The 20,616-nt window shown below is 45.1% G+C and overlaps 8 protein-coding genes across 8 annotated transcripts; 7 read left to right on the plus strand and 1 right to left on the minus strand.

Annotated features, from left to right (window-relative positions):
* Positions 1-979: 979 nt before the first annotated feature.
* SS1G_07724 (hypothetical protein) lies at positions 980-2,218 on the plus strand (the record flags this gene model as incomplete). Its single annotated transcript, XM_001591049.1, has 1 exon — positions 980-2,218. The coding sequence occupies one exon, from the start codon at positions 980-982 to the stop codon at positions 2,216-2,218; it is 1,239 nt and encodes a 412-aa protein (XP_001591099.1).
* Positions 2,219-2,984: 766 nt separating this feature from the next.
* On the plus strand, positions 2,985-3,691 carry SS1G_07725 (hypothetical protein; the record flags this gene model as incomplete). Its single annotated transcript, XM_001591050.1, has 2 exons — positions 2,985-3,263; positions 3,374-3,691. The coding sequence occupies 2 exons, from the start codon at positions 2,985-2,987 to the stop codon at positions 3,689-3,691; spliced, it is 597 nt and encodes a 198-aa protein (XP_001591100.1).
* Positions 3,692-4,347: 656 nt separating this feature from the next.
* SS1G_07726 (predicted protein) lies at positions 4,348-6,372 on the plus strand (the record flags this gene model as incomplete). Its single annotated transcript, XM_001591051.1, has 5 exons — positions 4,348-4,376; positions 4,774-5,287; positions 5,342-5,663; positions 5,716-5,756; positions 5,896-6,372. 5 exons carry the CDS (start codon positions 4,348-4,350, stop codon positions 6,370-6,372), a joined length of 1,383 nt encoding a protein of 460 aa, XP_001591101.1.
* Positions 6,373-6,805: 433 nt separating this feature from the next.
* Positions 6,806-8,151, plus strand: SS1G_07727 (hypothetical protein; the record flags this gene model as incomplete). Its single annotated transcript, XM_001591052.1, has 2 exons — positions 6,806-7,411; positions 7,492-8,151. 2 exons carry the CDS (start codon positions 6,806-6,808, stop codon positions 8,149-8,151), a joined length of 1,266 nt encoding a protein of 421 aa, XP_001591102.1.
* Positions 8,152-8,788: 637 nt separating this feature from the next.
* SS1G_07728 (hypothetical protein) lies at positions 8,789-10,867 on the plus strand (the record flags this gene model as incomplete). The annotated part of the gene is made up of 1 exon (XM_001591053.1): positions 8,789-10,867. The coding sequence occupies one exon, from the start codon at positions 8,789-8,791 to the stop codon at positions 10,865-10,867; it is 2,079 nt and encodes a 692-aa protein (XP_001591103.1).
* Positions 10,868-11,381: 514 nt separating this feature from the next.
* Positions 11,382-12,716, plus strand: SS1G_07729 (hypothetical protein; the record flags this gene model as incomplete). Its single annotated transcript, XM_001591054.1, has 1 exon — positions 11,382-12,716. One exon carries the CDS (start codon positions 11,382-11,384, stop codon positions 12,714-12,716), a length of 1,335 nt encoding a protein of 444 aa, XP_001591104.1.
* Positions 12,717-13,285: 569 nt separating this feature from the next.
* SS1G_07730 (hypothetical protein) lies at positions 13,286-15,144 on the plus strand (the record flags this gene model as incomplete). Its single annotated transcript, XM_001591055.1, has 3 exons — positions 13,286-13,744; positions 13,893-14,801; positions 15,094-15,144. 3 exons carry the CDS (start codon positions 13,286-13,288, stop codon positions 15,142-15,144), a joined length of 1,419 nt encoding a protein of 472 aa, XP_001591105.1.
* A 944-nt stretch (positions 15,145-16,088) lies between these two features.
* Positions 16,089-19,055, minus strand: SS1G_07731 (hypothetical protein; the record flags this gene model as incomplete). Its single annotated transcript, XM_001591056.1, has 1 exon — positions 16,089-19,055. The coding sequence occupies one exon, from the start codon at positions 19,053-19,055 to the stop codon at positions 16,089-16,091; it is 2,967 nt and encodes a 988-aa protein (XP_001591106.1).
* Between the last annotated feature and the right edge of the window lie 1,561 nt (positions 19,056-20,616).

Here is a 20,616-nt window from a genome sequence, read left to right on the forward strand (position 1 = left end):
TAACATACCCAGACTGGACGAGAAAGCTACGAATACCCCAAAATTGATCCACCAACCCATGAGAGATTATTCTGCAAGGACCCCTAAATTAACCTAGTAGGGCTATAGCTACTCCGTATGCATACATGTAAAGCGCCATGAAGCTGCATAAGTTTTGCTCTGCAGTGTCTAATCACCAAAAATAAGATTATTTCATTAATTGGAGTTGATGTTTTGGTTTTAAGCCGTACCAAAATCCTCTTCTACTTCTTTGTCATATTTATTATAAGGGAATCTGGATATTACAAGACTGATCATGAATTGTTAAAGTTAATAAATCTTAATCAAATATAATTCAACAACTTTACTCATAAAGGGTTCAAAATCCTCCCCAACCCAAAGAACAACAGAAATAACAAACAAATTTTTTTTTCTCTTCCTCTCAACATTTACATACCCTACTCTGTGCTGCGCCGTGAGCTTACATACGGAGTACATACATATGCTATGGCCCCGGAATCAAAACACAGCCGAAAAAGATGAGCTGTCCGCAGCAGCATCAGCCACTGAAATCACTGTAATTGGTTACGCCATATAAAATCATGTCGATAAGATGATTTGTCGGATTTTGGGGGGGGGGTTGGGGGGGGGAAACTCTATTCTTGTATTTTGGAGGGATGGTGGACGTCTCATCTCATATCATATATTTATGTACCTAGGTAGGACAAGGTAGGACAAGGTGAATTTAGATTTTGGTTTTGCGGCGGGGTTTTTGTATGTCGTCTGTGGATAATAAGGTTATTGAAATCATTTATGTTTGTGTGTTTCTTGAAGATCTAACCTACAGTTTCATATTCTCCGTACATGCCGTTTTCATCATCGTCTTTCTTACATCTTACATCTTTTTGTCTACTCCGGTATCTTTGAAATCGTGCGATTTTCTATTCGTCCTCTTTGATCGGCCTTCTACCAGTTCTACTTACAAGCGTCATCTCGCACTATGTCTAAAAGGACTGTCTTTACAACAGTGACGCCGTTACCATCAGGTATCACACGAGAAACAGTGATGGAAACTTTGCGCTCGCACACTGAAATGATAGATTTGAATCCTCTCGTAGAAGAGCGACACCCGATCAAACCCCCACAAAATGCTACTGCGGAGGAATATCATTGCTTATGGTACTCTTTAACTGATCGAGTACAATACCTTCCTGGAGGACTGATGTCTGGCAAAGTTTCCTACACCTGCTGCTTTCATGATCTCGAGAACGGCTTGCAAACACATTGCTATGCGCCTATGGGATTAAATATAAGAGGAAAGTGGACTCTTGGTGGATCATTACCAGGGGAGCCTGTTGCACCGGTTGAAATGGGGGCTGGTGTACCTCTCGATGGGCTATGGTTGAGAGAAGATGTGGATATGAAATGCAATATCGTTATGACAAGTTTTGTCAAGAAGACCATTAAAAAATCACACTCCGCGTTAGTTGAGCGTCTAGTGGTCAAAGCCCAGATGCTAGATCGTTCTATCAGAAATTCTCGACTGAATGAGGAGACATTTAGTATGCCGGAACTCACCATATCGAGACCCTCTTCGTCACAAACGCCGTCTTCCCAAACACCAACTGCATATTCTCCTGCCAGTGACTATGGCAATGATAGTGCGTCTGCAGGGTCGGAAGTTGGCTCACCACAATACACCACACTCGCTATGCAAAACACGCAGGCTTCACAAACACCAAAAGCCAATCCACCAGCGGCCTCGCTGTCACAGGTCTCGGAAGTACCTCCAGCCCTTCGAGTTGGGCCGCCTCAAAATCAAGCGAAGCCCGACTGTAACGAAAAGCCAATCTATCCTAAATATGATCCCTCAGCATATCCCCGAGCGCTTAACCCTCGCCGAGAAAGTGCATCATCCTGGAATGCTTCTATACACGGCCCAGAAGTTTCGAATGGTCGCATGTCTTACCAAAGTCCTGCTAGTGACGTCCGTAATGAGAGTAATAGGGCAAGGGTGGCATCGTGGCAAAATCCAGCGGGAAGCAATATGTGGAATACGTACCGGCCACTAAACGCAGCAACTCAGAGAGTCCCCGGTCATCACCGCAGTGCTTCTTCCCAGTTAGAGTATAGGACTTCGCCTCCTGTGCACGAAAGGAGTGACGAGTCTGGAAGGCAGGATATGGGGAATAGGGTGGTTTCACAGTTACCAGCTTATCATGCCGAGTTGGAAGGATAATTGAATTATGGGGCAATGTAATGAGGAATTAATGAGAGGTGAATATAACATGTGGAGATGCTGCGGTATATATGATATGAGATTGAGGCGGTCGTCTCGGCTACTTGGTTTATGGTGTAAAAGTGCGGATTGATATGATACCCATGAGAGCTTGTGGAGGTTATGATTGAAAGGAAGGAAATGGAAGGAATGGATATATAGTTCGAATTGATGGAATTATAGAATTATGGAGTGTTTAGGGGCAGTAATTGATATACTTATATCTTAAATATTTTCGAATAGCCAAAGTCCTGTATTTACATGAAATCCTGAATTACTACTTGCTAGATCAAGTTCTGTACGGCCAATATTGTGTAGATAGTGGCAGGTGCAGGCAAAACCATAATAGGAGCGACTGGCGAACTTCGGATATACTTCGGAGCATCAACCAGATGAATAATCACCTCTATCAATTATTGACCTACTTGTCTATCATTACACCCGAGTCCTTAGTTTGATAATTCGTGACATACTATTTCGAAGCTCTCTAGAACTTCTAGGTGCAAACAACTTGCTCTAGATTTTCGTTCAGCCACAGACAATATATTTTAGCAAAAAAAACCAGCTATCGCACTCTATAAGCTTCGACACAATTGATATCTCCTCATGTTCCCTTGGACCTCCGTTCATTGATCAGCATAGCTCAAGATACCCCAATCAGCCAACTCATCTCATCATCCAGCATAGTACATACATACCCACGACTTTGATAGCTTCCGACTTTACAATGTCCGATCAAACAATCAACATACCGCAGCTTCTGATCGTAATCCTGGTCGGGGCATTCGCCGTACGTTATCTATTTTTCTCCGGCTCCAATACCGCATCGTCGGGTTCCAATCGCAATAGCGCAAATAATGTGCGAGCGCGAGAAGCAGATGTAGAGCGTATACAGCAGATGTTTCCGCAGGTGTCGAGGAGGAATATCATGTGGGATTTACAGCGGAATGGAGGAAATGTGGTGGCTACCACGGAGCGGATATTGAGTGGTAGAGGCTTAGAAGTTGTGAGTATTACCATATCTTCTTCATGTTATCATGTTGCGGAACAAACCTGTCTATTTATGCTCTTCTCTTAAACCATCTAAATTACACCCGCTAACACAAACTACTAAAGCCTCCTCAATCGTTCCAACCTCCGCTCCCATCAACCCCAGTCGCTTCTTCAACTTCAGTCCAACCTTCCAAACCTAGCCAACCAGATTTAATAACGCGATATAATCTGAAAGCTAAGCTAGCAGAGGAACAGGCGGAAAAACGAGAAGCCGAGGAACGAGAATCGAAACAGAAGCAGGGAGGAGGACAGGCTTGGAGTTCCAACAAAAATGAAAGACAGGCGCTTTTGCAGAGGAGGAGAGAAGAGATGATCCTGGCAGCGAGGAGGAAAATGGAGGCTAAAGTTGCGAAAGAGGTTGAGCAGAGTGGGAGCGGGTAGATGGCAATGAGTTTGGGCAGATTTGAAAGGGCGTTTGGATGGGAGTAGTGCGGAGGAGAGAGGAGACGTGCAGGGGTATGTAAAACTTCTGTATAGCTTGTCTATAGCTTGTCTATAATGATTCTGATACGGATATATTCATACAGCGTTTAAACCGAAGTAGATATTTATCATTCCAAAGGTGGCCAGCGCCTGGCATCTCATGAATGCTTGATTGACGTTTCTTAATCCCTACTTTTTTATTTTGAGAAGTTTACCTCAATGCTGAATATTTGATGTATAGTTATATGCTCATACACATGTCATATGCTTACGACCTTGGTATGAAAAATTGATAACAGCCTGGGAAGGCCGAATATGATGATGGCTTTGGATCGCTTCGAGGCATCGTTATAATCTCGCAGTATTTCCCGCAGGTTTCGTGGGAATAAAGTTATACCTACCTTTGCATAACTACTGTTTCAACGTGCCTGCCAAAATATGGTTGGCCGATGGGTTCTCCTCCTTAGATCCGAAAGAAGCATGGACGACTTGCATTCCTGCATCAGTTAAGAGGACATAGTCATTTTTTCAAACCGAAACTGCATATTCTTTTTTCCGCACTCTTTATCCTAATACAAATCTTTTACACTTCCCTACATTCGTTACATCATCCCATGGCACATCCCATAAACGTCAAGACACGGTAATCTTATGGCGCAAAGCGTCTTGAAACGTCCAAGTCTTCGCCGGCATCAGCAAAGCACGGATGGCTCAACTTCTCCTCCTGCCAATCCCTCTGCGACATCTTCTTCCAGTTTTCGTGGCTCGTCATATTTTACTTCAAAGGCGGTAAAACGGGCAAAGAAAGTGAGCGAAGAATCGCCAGTCTATCCGTCCCCATTATCCGCTTTCTGGAAGCAGATTTCACCAGAGATTCCAGAAGGGGTTCCGAAGGGGGACACCTCGGAGGACACACCCGAAAGTGCTGCAGACCCAAAGTCCCCAAGACAAGATGTGCAAGATTGGAATACTACGAGGCTTTTCGATCCGAGGCCCATTGACTCCATTAACACAACACTAATGCAAGGTCTATCTCATAGTAACTCGGATTGGAACACTACCAGAAGTTTTGATGCAAAACCAGCTATCCCACAACAATCGATTGATCCACCTCGACCTGCGCGCGCGGGTTATGAATGGGTGTGGTTTCCAGCAGGATATTGGGCCGAGCGAGAATTGTCAGAATTTGTAAGCCCTACAGAGAATCCAGAGCGTATAAATAGTAAAAGTCATTTGTTTTCGAGAGCTGCTGAGCGCCAGAGCCATGACTCTGAGGATTCTACCTCGCCAAAAGGCTCTAGGAGATTTTGGGGGAGTTTTTCTTCCAAAGTCGTTAAGCAGTATTCCGCTCAATCGTTCAAGGGTTCTATCCATGGATCTGCTATCTCTTCAAGTAAGAGCGAAAAATTTCTGAATACGTTGAATTCGATATCGCCGACTTATCCACGTTACGTTTCGCCCTCGGGAGAGCTTGAAGGGCTGTATGATAAGACAAAGCGCAACATAATCGAAAGACGACATCTTGCAGTCCCCTTCGGCAGAAGAAAGAAAATTGTATGCGTGAATGATCTGTTCCATTAGGATGATTGACTAATGAGATTCATACAGAAGGCCGAGACACCACCTGTTGGGTCTTCAGGAGTTACTTCATCTACTACTCACACTGCTCGAGTTCTCGAAGGCGTCGTTGGCTATTTCGATATACACGCTGATAAGCTTCATGGTGGACCATCAACTACAGCATCTTCGAATGCATCTGATGGATCGAAACGCCGATGGAAATTGGGCGCTCCATGGCACCGGAGATTATCTGACCACTCAATATCTGCAACTAGTTCCATATGTGATCTATTGGCTGGAAAAACACCAATGGGGACACCAAAATCTGGATCTCGTTATATTGGCACAGCAGGAAAATCTTACGTGAAAGGTAATTGATCCGGAGTGAAATGACATGTGAAACTTTGTATTGACATCTCCAGTTGAAATATCGGACCATGATGCACCTACCTTTTTACCGTCTGTAAGTGCCCTTTTTGTCACCATCGCCGTCGATGCAGTTCTGCGATTTTCAATAGCCACTTCACATCTCTTTTGATCAAAGCCATAAACACGGGACTTTACTATATTGTGCCGGATATGAATTGACAACAAGAACCTAGGAAGCACAACGCCATGACACGCCGCAATGGTCTCCCAAGCGAGAACGGCGTGGCTTTCTTCCAAACATGTTTCCGTATGACAGCGAGCACAAAGTATCGGACAAACCTGGTATGGGTGCAGCAAGACCGCGACGCGACACGAATCGTTCGGCCTTGCGAAACCTTCTGAAGACCCCAACACTGTTGACCCCAGGAAGTCGTCGCGAATCGTCAGATTCCGATAAATGTTCCACAGTGAGGGGATCTTCGACTGTGAGATGTTCTGCATCACAACATATCCCAAAAGCCCAGAATTTTGAACTAAACGTCCCTGATCACTTACCTAACAGTCCTCTCTGTCCAGCGAACCCTCTGCACATAAGCAAAGGGCAGGGAATGTGTCCATTGCATGGCCGCGGCAAAAACAGAGGTCATTCGCCTAATACCAGTAGAAGTCATACACCCGATATTGAGATAGTAGTGACGGCATCAGATTAGGGCTAGAAATGGTCATCCTGAGCTTTGGTTGCTGGATAGGACCTACAGGAACTTATGGACGAATAAATGATACCGGGTGGAGATTGGCAACTGTATCGTAGTCACTAAATTGAACGAATTTCTGCATATCGTTTTGCCTTCTTCTTGTAGTTCCTTCCAGCTTGGACAGTGGTAAACAAACTTTCTGTAATCTTATTTACATACACCTCTAGTTATTAAAAATTTTGTGACAGAGCTCACGGTTGGCTCGTAAAGGGGGATCTTTTACAGCCGAGAATATTCAGTTCGCTTATGGTTCGAGTCGGCAGCCGTAATTTCTTTGGATCGCGACAAGCAGCAAGAGCTCACCTTTGAGCAATCTTGCTTTTTCTTCCATCCAAGTAACATCAAACAAAAGCCATCCCATCTTGTGGTATCAATCGAATCGGTTATAATGTCAGCTTCCGATCAAGACCCTTTACTCCTCTTGCGCCAATCAATCGCCTCAGAAAGTCCTTGTATACCCACCACCACAGAAGATGGCTCTTCAGCATCCTCAGTCGACCTGAGTTTAGCAACAGCAACCTACTTACATTTCACCTCGCCTCTACAAGTATCGATTCCACTTACGACGCCCACACGTTTCATATCATCTGACAAGCCTGTCAATCTTCGCAGCATCTACTTTGCGTGGCAGCAACGCGAACTTGCGATTCCGGAATATAATGCATCATCATCGGCACTGAGCGCGCAACTTGCAGGAGAGGGTGGTGCTGGGGGTGAAATTCAAAATTTGTCGTTTGTGGAACGTTTGGATCTTATTACGTGGTTGGAGGGCGCGTCGGATGAATCGCAATATATTAAGCCTTTGGCTTCGGATACGTCAAATGCGACGGCGTCGGCACAGGTTGCTTCTGGGGCCGCTGGGGGTATAGTTCCAGTTACTAGTGGTGCTGCGGGGAGACAGGGTAAAAATATTGATCCTAGGTTGGCGGAGATTTATAGTGGTGAAAGGAGGATGGGAGATAGGAATAGTGTGTTAAGAGGGATTAAACCCACGGTATGTGCTTTTTATTATGTCTTGATCTCTGCAGGAAGTAATATTTGTTTGGAGGTGAAAACTAATTCATTTTAATATAGGATTTCTCTCACGTTCGCAAACTCGCATCGCCATTCCTCTCACGCAAATCTTCACACGCCGCCGCACAAAATCTTGCAAACAACCCAGCACTCGCCCATAATCTTAAAGCTCCCGCTCGCCGTCCAGATCCCATCATACTTCTCTCTCCATCTGCGTCTTCTATTCTTCGCATGTCTAATATCAAATCATTCCTCGAAGGCGGCGCATTCATCCCCCCAGATTCTGCAAGTTCTACGTCCAGCTCGTCAGCCTCCATCTTACATATTGTACGTTCCATACCCTCCATAGATCCTGCGCGGCCAATTCGTTTCATTATTGTGGATTCACCAGAGAAATTCAAGCCTGAGTATTGGTCGATGGTTGTGGCTGTCTTCACTACTGGACAGATTTGGCAATTTAAAAATTATAAATGGCCACAGCCTACGGATTTATTCAGGAATACTCTAGGCGTATTTGTAGGATTCAGAGGAGAAAGTCTCCCGGATACAGTCAAGGGATGGGGAAGTGGAGTCTTAGCTTCGCAAGTTGAAAGATGGACTCCACAAGCAGGTCCGGCCAGTAGGTGGAGGGATAAGGAAGTCGTGGAGAATATTTGGAAGGCGATTGAGGGGAATATGAAAGCTAAGGGTTGGAGGCGGGATTCTGGTCCGGTTATCTGAGGTGAAACAGAGAGGGAAGGAGTAGATATTTTAAAGAGCGGTTCGTCGCGAATGAATAAAATTTGGCGCTCAGGAGTTACTACTAGTTGATCTGGGGAGAAGGGCATTAGGAGATTCTATGAAATGGTTGGTAATGGTAGAGCTGTGTGGTGAACATAGTCTTCAAAGGCGTAGAGGATTATTATATTTGATAAATCGTAGGATCACGAGATGGACAAACCTAAGTTGCATTTTAGAGTTGAGAGCTAAGCTTGCCTTTTTTCTGTACCAAACACAAATGTTAGAGATAAAGATTAGAAATTTTTGGAACCTAAAATCACGTATTGAAAGAATTTTTATGCCATCGGGATGTTTCCTTTAGGGTCCTGCAATTTTAGGGAATTCCTCAAATTAGGAATCGACTTTTCACATTTTTAAGGTTCAACAGTTCCCTGTCGGCCAAACAGAATAGTCCTCCCCTTCCTTTAATCCCGCGTCATAATTCTTTCGTATACGGCCGGCTTCTCTTCAACATCAACAACAAATCGCTACATACATTAAGTTTTAATTAAAGTGATTATTAAGAACATAAAAGTTCTCTCTTATACACGATCTCTCGGATACAATGTGATACTCTTTATCACAGGAACAATCCATGATGATGGTGTTCTCGGGAATTCTCAGGTCAACCAACCAAAACACTTCTCATCCTTCAGCCACAGCCATCTTTGATTCAACATCACAACAACCTTCATCGACTTCTCATGATAGAGGAAGAAGTACTTCGCCTGCAGCGACAACTGCATCTGCGTTTGCGGATCCGGCAGGGAGTCAATATATCCGAGCGAAGGAAAACCTTCCACCCCTAGATGCCGAAATACCCGACCTTCGCGAGTTGAACCAGAGTCTCGAAGCGCTTGCGGCTATCTTCCCCGATGTGCAAGTCGAGGTGTTTCGTGAGATGCTCTCGAGCTTTGAAGAAGAATCTAGATTGGCTGTCGTGACGGAAGCTCTGCTTAAACATAAGATGAAATATGTGAGGGGACGATATAGGGTCGCGTTGAAGGAGAAAGAAAAAGAGAAGACTGCTGGTGAGGAAGATAAGGCTAATCAACAGGACTCCAAGGGCCATGTGCCTGTAGAAGAGAAGTTCAGGACAGAAGGATATCAAAAGGCTGTAAGGACAGTGGCATATTATGAATTTAAGGGTCTACCGCGATCGACGATCAATGCAGTGTTGGCGGAACGTAATCATTCATACACATTGGCTCGACCTACACTTGTCGATTTGTCTTCGAAGTCTTGGCGCTTTACCATATCATCATTCTTCTCTCGCCGAAAGCCTCTGACGGCGGTCGAAGCAGGGCACCATCCTCTCGTGGTTTGGCAGTCAACTGGACAAGGTTCTATAATACCAGCTATCAAGACCACGGGATCGCCGGAATTGGATAAAGAGCTATTTGATTCTCTTATTGTACCATTGCAGGAACGAGAAGTATCGGAACGAGAGGAGAAAGATCATGCTCTGGCACTGGAAATAAATAACCATGAGGCAGAAGAACAGGATGCCTTGCACGACTGTGGATGTTGTTATACTGCATATGCATTTGAAGAACTCACTGCGTGTGATATTGGAGGCCATTTTATATGCTTTCAGTGTATAAGACATGCAGGTAATGAAGCTATTTTTGGACAAGGATGGCAAAGGAACATTGATCTCAACGGTGGAACACTAAGGTGCCTTGCGGCCATGACGGATGAATGCAAAGGATGTATTCCCCAGGCGCAGGTGCGAAGAGCGTTTCTAGAAGATAGGGGCGAGGAGATTTTGCGGAAGCTGGACGAACGTCTAATCGAGGACAGTCTCATGAAAACTGGACTGCCGCTTATACGTTGTCCATTCTGCAATTATGCTGAGATTGACGAGATATATCTCCCAGAATCGCAAAGATCTTGGCGTTTGAAACGACTTGGTCCGTCATCTATCTATACTGTTCCATTTTTGGTTTTGGGCGTTGGCATGATACCCTTCCTTTTACCTTTTTGTATTCTCTTTTCTTTCTTGTTTTTATGTCTCTCCTCGAAACAAACTTTTGGCGACTATGCTGTCGAGCAATTCAAGGACTCAGTTATCCGCTTGCGTAGGAAGCAACATGGTCTCAAATTTGTTTGTCAAAATCAACGATGTGGGAGATCTTCCTGTATTTCGTGCTCAAAAGCATGGAACGATATTCATATCTGTCACGAGTCTTCTTTACTTGCCCTAAGAACGCAAGTCGAGCTTGCAATGTCCCTGGCGATCAAACGTACCTGTCCGCGTTGCAACACATCATTTGTGAAATCTTCTGGTTGCAATAAATTAACCTGTGTTTGTGGATATCAAATGTGTTATGTTTGTCGTAAGGATATTGGGTCTGGGGAAGGGTATCGGCATTTCTGTGAACACTTTCGACCAAATGGTGGAAGGCGTTGTACGGAGTGCTCAAAGTGCGATTTATATCGATGTGAAGATGATGAGGTTGTGGTTAAGAAGGCCAAAGAAAAGGCAGAAAGAGAATGGATGGACAAGGAGGGTGGTGGTATAGGTGGTGATGAGAAAGTCCGAAAGGTACTGGAGCAGAAGTGGAAGAAGGGAAGAGACATCGCTTGGTGGGAGGGCGACGGATGGTGGTGGCATTGGAATTTGCCAAACGGTGAGCAAATACTTGATGCTATGGTCGAGGCCATCATTGAATGATTGTGCGTGTGGGATAGGCATTTTATGATTATTGGGGCATACGGATATCGGTGGGTAATTCAATATTGGAATAGGAATGGGAATAGGTATGGGAAGGGACAGGATTGAATATGCAGGAGCGAAGCAAGTGGGAGTTTTTCTTGGGAAACGGATTAGCGAGTGATATTGATATTTTAAATAATGAGTAGTAGTGTATTGCAGATGGAAGAACTTCATGCTAAAAATTTTAATTGGAACTTCGGGAGAATACTTTGTGTGTTCAGGGTAATACAAGCAAGCTGGAAATATTGTTTGATTGACTATTCTTTCTTTCTCTTTGTTCAGAACATGTGATTGGGTTTACAGTTGATACATGTTGTGTGTTCTAGGATGTATATAGCATCCTGTAATTATTCACTTGGAATATGCGACGGATATCTACAAGTCTTTAATTAGAAAATAGAGCCATGAAGTCCACTATTAAAAGCTAATTGAAATTAGCTCTGCTCATGAACAGCCTTATTCAAACTACAAAATGGTCTGTGCATACGAGGCTAGCCATCTAAACATCATCTCAGCCTTCACCAAGACTACCCACACCCATCTACACACCATGTCTCCAAGCAGAGAAGCCACACCACCACCCCAAGAAGGATTTGCTCTCCTGACCTCGACGCACCGCGATTTAGTCGAAGCCACCGCCTTCAACAGCTACGGCACGCGCTTCGCAACCGGTTCCGCGGACGGAAAAATAAAAGTCTACAATCGACATCGCGATGGCTCTTGGAATCTATGCGATACATGGGGCGCGCATAATGGCGGCGAAGTGTTAGAATTACAATGGCTACCACCTACTATTCATCCTAACCTCATCGCGTCTATTGGTACCGATGGACGTTTTAAGCTTTGGGTTGAAGATCCCACGTTGCCTCCTAATAAGGGACGGAGATTTAATTCGCATAATAATCGGCCGGTATGGGAGACGAGATCGCATACACGGGCGCCGTTTTTGAGTTTCTCTATTAAACATAATGCTGAGATTAGACATACTTATATTGCGTTGCTGGATCGCGATGCCCAATTAATCGTGTATGAGAATGAGGAGCCGGAGAATATGACGTCGTGGACGGAACTCGATCGTGTGAATGTGTGTGAGAAGCCGGCTCGTGGTGAGGAGGTTAGTTTTAAGGTGGCTTTTGATCTGAATCTGGAACCGTGTTATCGGGCTATTAAGGAGGGGGTTCCGAGAGATGCGTTGAGTCTCGTGGTTGCTAGTATGCATAAAGCGAGTATTTGGAGAACGAAGGAGATATCGCATACGGTTAGTCTTGGGAGTGCGAGTACGAAGGAACTTTATCTCGCGGCGGAGTTGAGGGGTCATCGGGGTTTGGTGAGGGATGTGGCGTGGGCGGCGGGGAATATTAGGGGGTGGGATGAGGTTGCTACGGCGTGTAAGGATGGTGTTGTGAGGGTGTTTCGGGTGGTGGCTGGTAGAGATGCTGAGGGAATGGGAGGAAGGAGTAGTGATTTTGAAAAAGTGCCAGAGAAAATTATTGCACGAAGTTCGGTGCACATAGCTATGGAGAATGGGGCCAAAAATGTTCCTTCGGGCATTGGTGCGGGGTTAGCAGGTCAAAGAACAAGTCGGAATAGACAGCAAGAAGCTCAAGGTAGGGATGGAGCCGTCATTCATGCAGTGAAGGAAATTTCGAGGTTGGAAGTTGATCGAGCGCCGGTTTGGAAGGTGGAGTTTGATGCTGATGGACAGTTGTTGGGGTCTACGGGTGATGATGGGAAGTTAATGATGTGGAGGAGGGAACCAACGGGTATCTGGAGTAAGAGTGCAGAATTGGCGATGAATAGAGCTTGATGAAGTTTGTGATTTTAGTTAAGAGAGAGATGGGTTGGGGTGTTAAAGTCCCTTGTTTGGAATTTTCGATGGAGTTTGTTCTGGGGATTATTCGGAAAGATACCGTATTGGAGGATGGTGTTTAGGCGTTGAGATGAGCGTATTTAGCCTGAGTGCTGGTGGAATGGATACATTCTTAAGAATAAGATGATTTTAACACTTTAAACAATTATAATTTCATGCACATTTTATAATCTCATCCCTACAGTACTCCTTAAATAGCTCGCGTAGCTCTCCTCACCTAATTTTAGACTCGCAGGAAAATCATTCAAGCGGCATGCAGTCCACCCCACTAGCCTCGTCATCTACCGGTACGTACCTATTTTCCTCAGCCCTGAAAACGAACCCCACCCACCCCACAAATCATGCAATATGAAATCGTGTCTTTCTCAGCCTCGCGCAAGGCTCCCTCCAAACAAAAATAAACAAAGCCAAAAAAAACCACCTATCCCCAAACCTTACATTCCCACACACCCAAACCACGCATCAAGCCTTCCTAAAGAAATGCACCACCCATCGCACCCCTCACCATGAAAACCAACTCACCCGTCCGTCCCCCCCGCAGCACCCTCACCCGTATCGAAACATTCACCCACCTCTCCCTCACCATCCTCTGCATCTCCCTCCTCCTCAAAACCCTCTCCAGAGAAAATGGCGAACCGCTCATCGCCTCGCTCGCTTTCAGCGGTATCGCCTTCTCATCCACCTATAGCATGATTCGCTGGCTCGGACCTACATTCCTGCGCGCCGGACTCAAGGGTCGCGATCTCTCGAAGCGGGATCGTAGAGAGGTTCCTGAGACGATGGGGGCGATTTGCGCGGTGGTTTATTTGTTGGTGGTCATTGTTTTTATTCCGTTTCCGTTTTATAAGGATATTGTGGCGGCGACGAGTGGAGGGGGGAATAGGGATGTGGTCAGGGAGATGGAGATGGAGGTGCGTGATGTGGTGCAGAATGGGAGGTTTTTGCATCGGTTTCCGCATAGTAAGGTAAGTGTTTTTTTTGTTTTTGGGCTTTGTGGATTTTTGGATTGTGATGGATTGAGATGTTGGGGGTTGTTCAATTGCATTTTCTGTGGGATTGTTTACTTGAATTGGGTCGTGGGAGTCAAGATCATATACTGACAAAGTTAAACAGCTAGCATCCTATCTCTCCGCGGTTCTGTCCCTCCAATCCGTAGTAATTCTTGGAATTGGCGACGACCTCTTCGATATCCGCTGGCGCCATAAATTTTTCATTCCCGCCATTGCCAGTATCCCTATTCTGATCGTCTATTTTGTCGATTTCGGCGTCACCCAAATCGTCGTACCAATTCCCTTACAACCCTATCTGGGCGAGCTTTTCCAACTCGGTCCCCTCTACTACATCTACATGGCTGGGATCGCCATCTTCTGCCCCAACAGTATCAACATCCTCGCCGGCATAAACGGCATCGAAGTATCCCAATCCCTCGTCATTGCACTCCTCCTCGTCCTAAACGATACCCTCTACCTCCTAACACCGTACCCACACCCAGCAACCGACTCGCATCTCTTCTCCCTCTATATGCTCCTCCCCTTCATCGGAGTCTCCCTCGCCCTCCTCTCCCACAACTGGTACCCATCCTCCGTCTTCGTAGGCGACACCTACTGCTATTTCGCCGGCATGGTCTTCGCCATCTGCGGCATCCTAGGTCATTTCTCCAAAACCCTCCTCCTCCTCCTCATCCCCCAAACCTTCAACTTCCTCTACAGCACTCCCCAACTCTTCCACCTAATCCCCTGTCCCCGCCACCGTCTTCCCCGCTACAACTCGCAAACCAATCTCCTCGAACCCTCCATCACCCCCTGGCCTCAACCCCCTAAACCGCACCAAGCAGCGCTCCTCCACCTCCTCCATAAACTGCATCTCCTCTCCCTCACATTGAACAACGAAGGCAAAATAATCGAAAGCAGTAATTTCACCCTCTTGAATCTATGGCTTGTATGGTTTGGTCCCAGGAGAGAAGATCGCTTAGCCTTAGAAATCTTGGCCATGCAGACTATTTGTGGATTATTCGGCTTGTTTGTGAGACATCGGTTGGCGTTGTTAATTTTTCAAAGTGATAATTTGAGTGTGTAGAATTTTTTTGAAGGGCGTGTTTTAACAGGGAACGTGGGGGACGCATAATTGAGGGGGGAGAGAAAACGAGATTGGTATATATGTTTATTTATATTTTACTTGAAAGATGGGAGCTTTTGTATGGATAGATAGATAGATAGATAGATGAGTGTAATTATACGGATAATATAGATATTCACATATACTATATACCATAAACCTAGCTAGTACTTTCTCATCTAATGCTATATAATCTTAGCATAGTCATTGGATCTCAATATCAATCACCAACTGCACTCCCTCTTCATAGAAAACCCCTATCACTTACAACACGCACACTCACAGCAGATACAAACAAACAAACAAAAAGCAAAGGGAAGCAGCACCCAAGTTTCTATGCAAAAATGCAAGTTATTATTTAAAATGTTTTTCTCCCATTCAACAACAAGGTATCAAGTCAATATCATATCAATTCATCCCAATCAATGCATATCAATCCATTCAAAGCCATGCCATCCCATTCATCTTTATCCCAGAGAAGCCGACCCACCCACCATCCATCCATCCATCCATTTTCAGGGGGCCATTCCGATAGAAATTAGCCTTCGTAGCATTCATTCAAGGAATGATAAAGTAGAATTCCACCCATCTACTCCCAAGCCCTATCCATTCATCCATTTAAACATTCATCTTGTAGCGCTACGAACTAGCTAAAGCTAGCCATCAGAAGCAGCTAGCTTAGTGTATCGGGAATAGGATACATCCTAAGATTTTTTTCAACATCAACACGTCCTCCCAAAGGTGATCCGTCAATCATCATCAGCAAAAAAGCTACTGGTACAATAAATTTAGGTGAGGAAGGTATTTTGTTTTGCCATCGCCTGATGCAAGAAGGGATTTCAGAAAATAAAGAAAAGTCCGTTCGAACAAGCAGCATTAAAAAACACCCATGGAGTTTGACGTGTGCCAGTCGAAAGACATTGATGAATGATCCGTGATGATCAGCATTAGAAGAACAAAAAAAAGAAGAAAAAATAAAAGAAAAAAAAAACGAAGTAATTGAAACTTCTGGACTCCGCCCCAATCTTTACGCCACACCCCTCGACCTTGTAGTAAAGATCATATCCCAAACCCATTTTGAACCCAAATGATACCGGCCACCCGTCCCAACGCTCAACAGCTGGAAACCCCACGCCGAAGTAGAAAGACAGACGAGGCAATAAAACACGCATGAAGCGAGGTCTAAACTGTATGTTACAATGCACCATTCGAGTGTTGAGAGGGCATATTATTTTTGGGAGGTGAAACTTTGAGCAAGTCAATAGGAGAAGGATCCACTATCTCCTTCCCTTCAATGATTTCAGATTTGCTATCAAGAAGAATCTCTCGTGCTTTAGCTTCCTCGATGGTCGAAAGTGTTGACTTGAGAACCGCTGATGGCATTGTGGGACTGCTTCCCGTGGAAGGTTTGCGCCCACCCGAACCATCAGCATTCTGCTTCTTCCTAGCCTTGTAATCGTTAAGCGACATTTTTTTCTTGGCAGGACTTGGATTGACGCCATTTGCCAATGTAGTGGAGTATGATGAGAAATGAGTTGTGCCATACGGCGACATCGCTGATGAGGTTGCTGCTGAAGCAGGTGTGAGAGCGCCTGGAGTTCCGGAAAGATTAGGCGTTATGAAAGTTGGTGTCGGAGGCATCTGTACCCGCAGTTCAGGGGATTTGTGTGAATAGCCATTGGTGGAATGTCCAGGCCAAGATGGAGGTTTCATTGTCTGCCCAGTGGTAAGTGTTGATCCATCTGTATGATAATCGCCTGGATTTGAGATTACATCCACCGACGGAGTCGATGAAACAATACTGCCATTTCGAGCCCTGGTGTCAGTAGGTGACTGAGTGATTGACCGATCTTCCTGAACGGGTCCGTCAACATCCATTGCCGACGCAGGCGAAGAGATATTCTGGAGATCTCCATTAATCAATCCTGCAGCCATGTTTTTGTTTTGCTCCGCCGCTAAAGCTTGGGCCTGCTCGTGAATTTTATGGTGTTTCAAAAGCATGCGCCTCGCAAGAGATAAGACAGGTTTCTTCGGCTTCGGCTTTGTTCTTTGTTCGTACCATGCACCTTCGTCACGATCCGTTTGTGCCGATGAATCTGTATAGACGAAAACCATCTTTTGCACTACCGAATTGTGGCGTGATCGAGGAGTCGCTGAATCATCGCGAGATGGTATTGGTTTCGGAGAGGCCATGGCTTGTGGCGACGCCGCGCTAGGAGGTGATGCCGATTGTCGCCGCGATGTGCTGGCATCGACGTACTGGCGAGATCGGGATCCGTTAAAATTCGTGAGAGCTGATTGTGAAACGGATGTTCGTGATACCACTGACTTCTGTCGGGGTTTGGAGTTGGTCTGCGACGTGGTGGTGACGGGTGAATTCATGCTCGAACCATCCGATGCTCTCTTCTTTTTTCGTGGGGGGGCCTGTTCCATTTTTCGAAATGTGTTTTCCACCGCTACCAGCTTTCGCTTCTCGCGATCTGACGGCTCCGTTGAGGGGGTATCGAATTCACCCAAGCCATGTATTGGTGTCAGGTCACGACTGTGAGGTTTGCTTCGTCCGGAGCCGGAAGTAGAGCGGGTATCATCGTCGTCGTTTGCCTCTGGATGACCTTCACTAGCAGCTCGACTATTGGTGGCGTGACCCGTACTTGTGGGAGAGACGTGCTGCCTAGGCTTGCGACCTTTCTTTGATTTCACACCGTTTACACCGTTGGATTGCGGTTGAGGTTGACCATGCACCCTGCCGTAGTAATCACGGTGAAACCTCACGAACGCACAATCTTTACCGGCATTGCAAGCACAGCCTCCGTGATCCGATAATACCAAATTGATTGAATGTGCCATGCTCTGGTATTCGGTTTCAGAGATATCAGGTAGTCTGTCATCGTCGTCGCCATCAAGATGAAGAGCACGATCCAATCTTGGCTTGTCTACGAATTTGAAATCCCAGGGTAGAGTAATCTGCTCGTCCGGGGAGAGGGCGCTGTCGAGGGTTAGATAGAAGTGGTACTCGCTTGTATTTGCAACGATATATGTCTCCAAATTTGCATTCGCCCTACAACTTCGTCGAATATATCGACACTGTGATCCCCCAGCTCTTGTGTCAATATACAATGGCAATCCGGGAATGAAAAAAGTGAGAGGGCGCGGATGGGGGCACTCTTCCCATCCATTGTCCGGATTCTTGTGGTAGTCGGATTGTAGACCGATCTTGCCGTTAATCTCTCCAATTGGTTGATTGCCAGGAGTTTTCGTCGTCGTGTAGAGAGATTTCCATTGGGCTTTTGCATTATTGTTGATGAGAGCAGTCTTAACATCAACGTGCAACTTGGGAAATTGTTGTGGATCAAGTCGCACCTTGGTTTTTTGAACAACATCATCAAATTTCTTGCCCACATCTTCTTCAAACTGTTTGGCGTCCGTTTTCCACATCGCTAATTTGTTCGTGACAGATAAATTGGCCAATGTGTTGTCATTGGTTTCTGGCAACTGATCGTCGTAGAGCGATTGAAAAACCTTGGAGTAGCCATGAATATGAAAATCGTTTGGCAGATTTGACGTTGTATGGTTGGGGCTTGGAGGGTGGTTGTTACTCCTCGCGGCATAAGTAGGGCTGCGTTTGGTAGCTTGGGAGCTGACGGAATGTTGCGACCGATGGCCTTTTGCCCTTTTGTGTGTGTGATTATCAAGAGAGCCGGCATTCTTGTGTGTCTCTTGGTCATTGAACCCATTCGTTTGAATCTCAGAAGGTTTCGTTTTCTTTTTATGACTCTTTGTTGCCGGTCTTTTAATTTTTTTATCATTGTTATCATAATTGACTTTGTTCTGACGATACTGTTGTTTTTCAATCGCATGCCGACCGAGATCTCGTGGGAAGCAGTCAACGCAAAGATGATCGAAGTCTTCCCTAGAAGCATCCTCTACGCTGCCAGCATAATAGCATTCAATGTGCTGCCACGTCTCGCATTTATCACAGTATATTGTGTTTCCGTCGTCCTCACAAATGTTGCAGATGCATCTGATGGTGTAAGGCTCGTCGTCCACCGGCTCGGTAACGAATTGCACATCGTTGGTAGGTATCGCAGCAGAAGTAGTGGTGAAGATAGGTTTAATTGAGGTCGCACTTTGCGTCGAGATTGATAGAGACCTTTCTGTCATAATCTAGAAGGAGCCTTCGGGTGGCTGTTTGAATGAGACGACAAAGGTGAGTTCACTGATACCAAGACCTGAGTCGCATGACGAAGACGGCCACGACTCGAAGCAATCTGTTATTGCAGAGCGAGAATGACACTCAATTCCGATGATATCTTTCATCAGCTATTGAAATCAACATGAGAGTTGTCCTGGCCACCTTCCACGTACGCCAACAATGTGAGAAGTCGATCAATAGGAATCGCAAAACGAGAAGGACGGGTGGATCGACGATTGCAAGGCCACTTGAAAAGGATATCTAATTAGGATATTATATCTGCGACTTTCGTGTATTGAAGTTGATGTTCTGCAATTGAAACCGTGTTCCTAAATGAAAGGGTTTTTCAAGTCCAGAGTGGAGGCGAAGGGTACGAAGAGACAGGGCTTTTTAGAAGATGATCTCGAAAGGACAAAGACGATTCAACCGAGTTTGCGCTTGGAATGTTTACGCCTGATTGTATTGTGTTCGAATAGAGTAAAGAGATGGATGGCAGATTTCGTTGGAAGGTATCCTATTTGTAATGTCGTGAATACATGAATTCAAAGAAGAAGATGTGTAGGTGTGTAAGTGTGGAAAAGATAGTGAGTGAGAGGGGGGGATTTTAGTTGAGTGAGTGGTTCTTTCGAGAGAGGGAAAGAGGGAAGGAACCTTTCAGAGTTAGTAGGGTTGCCGCTTTCAAGTTGGTGGTCAAGACGCTAAGTTGTTAGATAGAAGCGCAAAGTTGCTGCACACAGAAATAATTCCAACGCTGCTTTTGATTTAGTCGAAACATGAGGGAAAGGTCAGGAAGTAGGAAGGGAATGGAGATATTGAGAGAGGTAGAGACAGCAGAGAGAGCGAAAGAGAGAAAGAGAGAAAGAGAGAACGCGCGAAAGAAATCGACAGATAAGTGAGATGAGTTAATGAGTAAAGCAAGTAAAAGCTTTTGAAATATTACCAATGTGTCGTAGTGTAATGTAGTAAACATTTTTTTGGTTTACTGCTTTCTTTTTCATCTTCTTCTCTTGTCCCGATGTTTGTTGATACTCGGAAAGCTGATAAGAAGGAACAAATAGAGAAGAGTGAGAATAGTAATAATAAAGTTATGTGTGATCAAGGCTGAATGTTGAAACGAGTGAAGGGGGACAAGGGGGGGATAATAAAAATAATAAACTCAATCGATGATGAAAATGAAATGAAATGGAAATAAAATCAATTGAAAAATTATACTTATCGTTAAGAACGAAACCTCCAGATAATAATGAATGATTTGAAGGATGTTTCTTGATAAATAAACGAATGAACGAAGGAAAGAATAAATCAAAGTCCAAACTGGTATGAATAATAAATATAATATAGCTGGCGGCTGTGCGCAAGAAGGTATGGACATTGAATGTTTTTGGCTTTGGTGAGAGGTTGTGTTGGTGAATAAAAATTGATGTGGACGGGGAGATGGGGTTGTATGTGAAAGGTGGTTAGATGTAAGTAGGCAGGTAGTAACTTGTGAGTGGTAGGTAGGTAGGTGGTAGGTGGGTGACTTGGTAGAGG

Source organism: Sclerotinia sclerotiorum, genomic scaffold (genome assembly GCF_000146945.2).
Source record: "Sclerotinia sclerotiorum 1980 UF-70 scaffold_10 genomic scaffold, whole genome shotgun sequence".
In the NCBI taxonomy this organism is placed as follows: domain Eukaryota; kingdom Fungi; phylum Ascomycota; class Leotiomycetes; order Helotiales; family Sclerotiniaceae; genus Sclerotinia; species Sclerotinia sclerotiorum.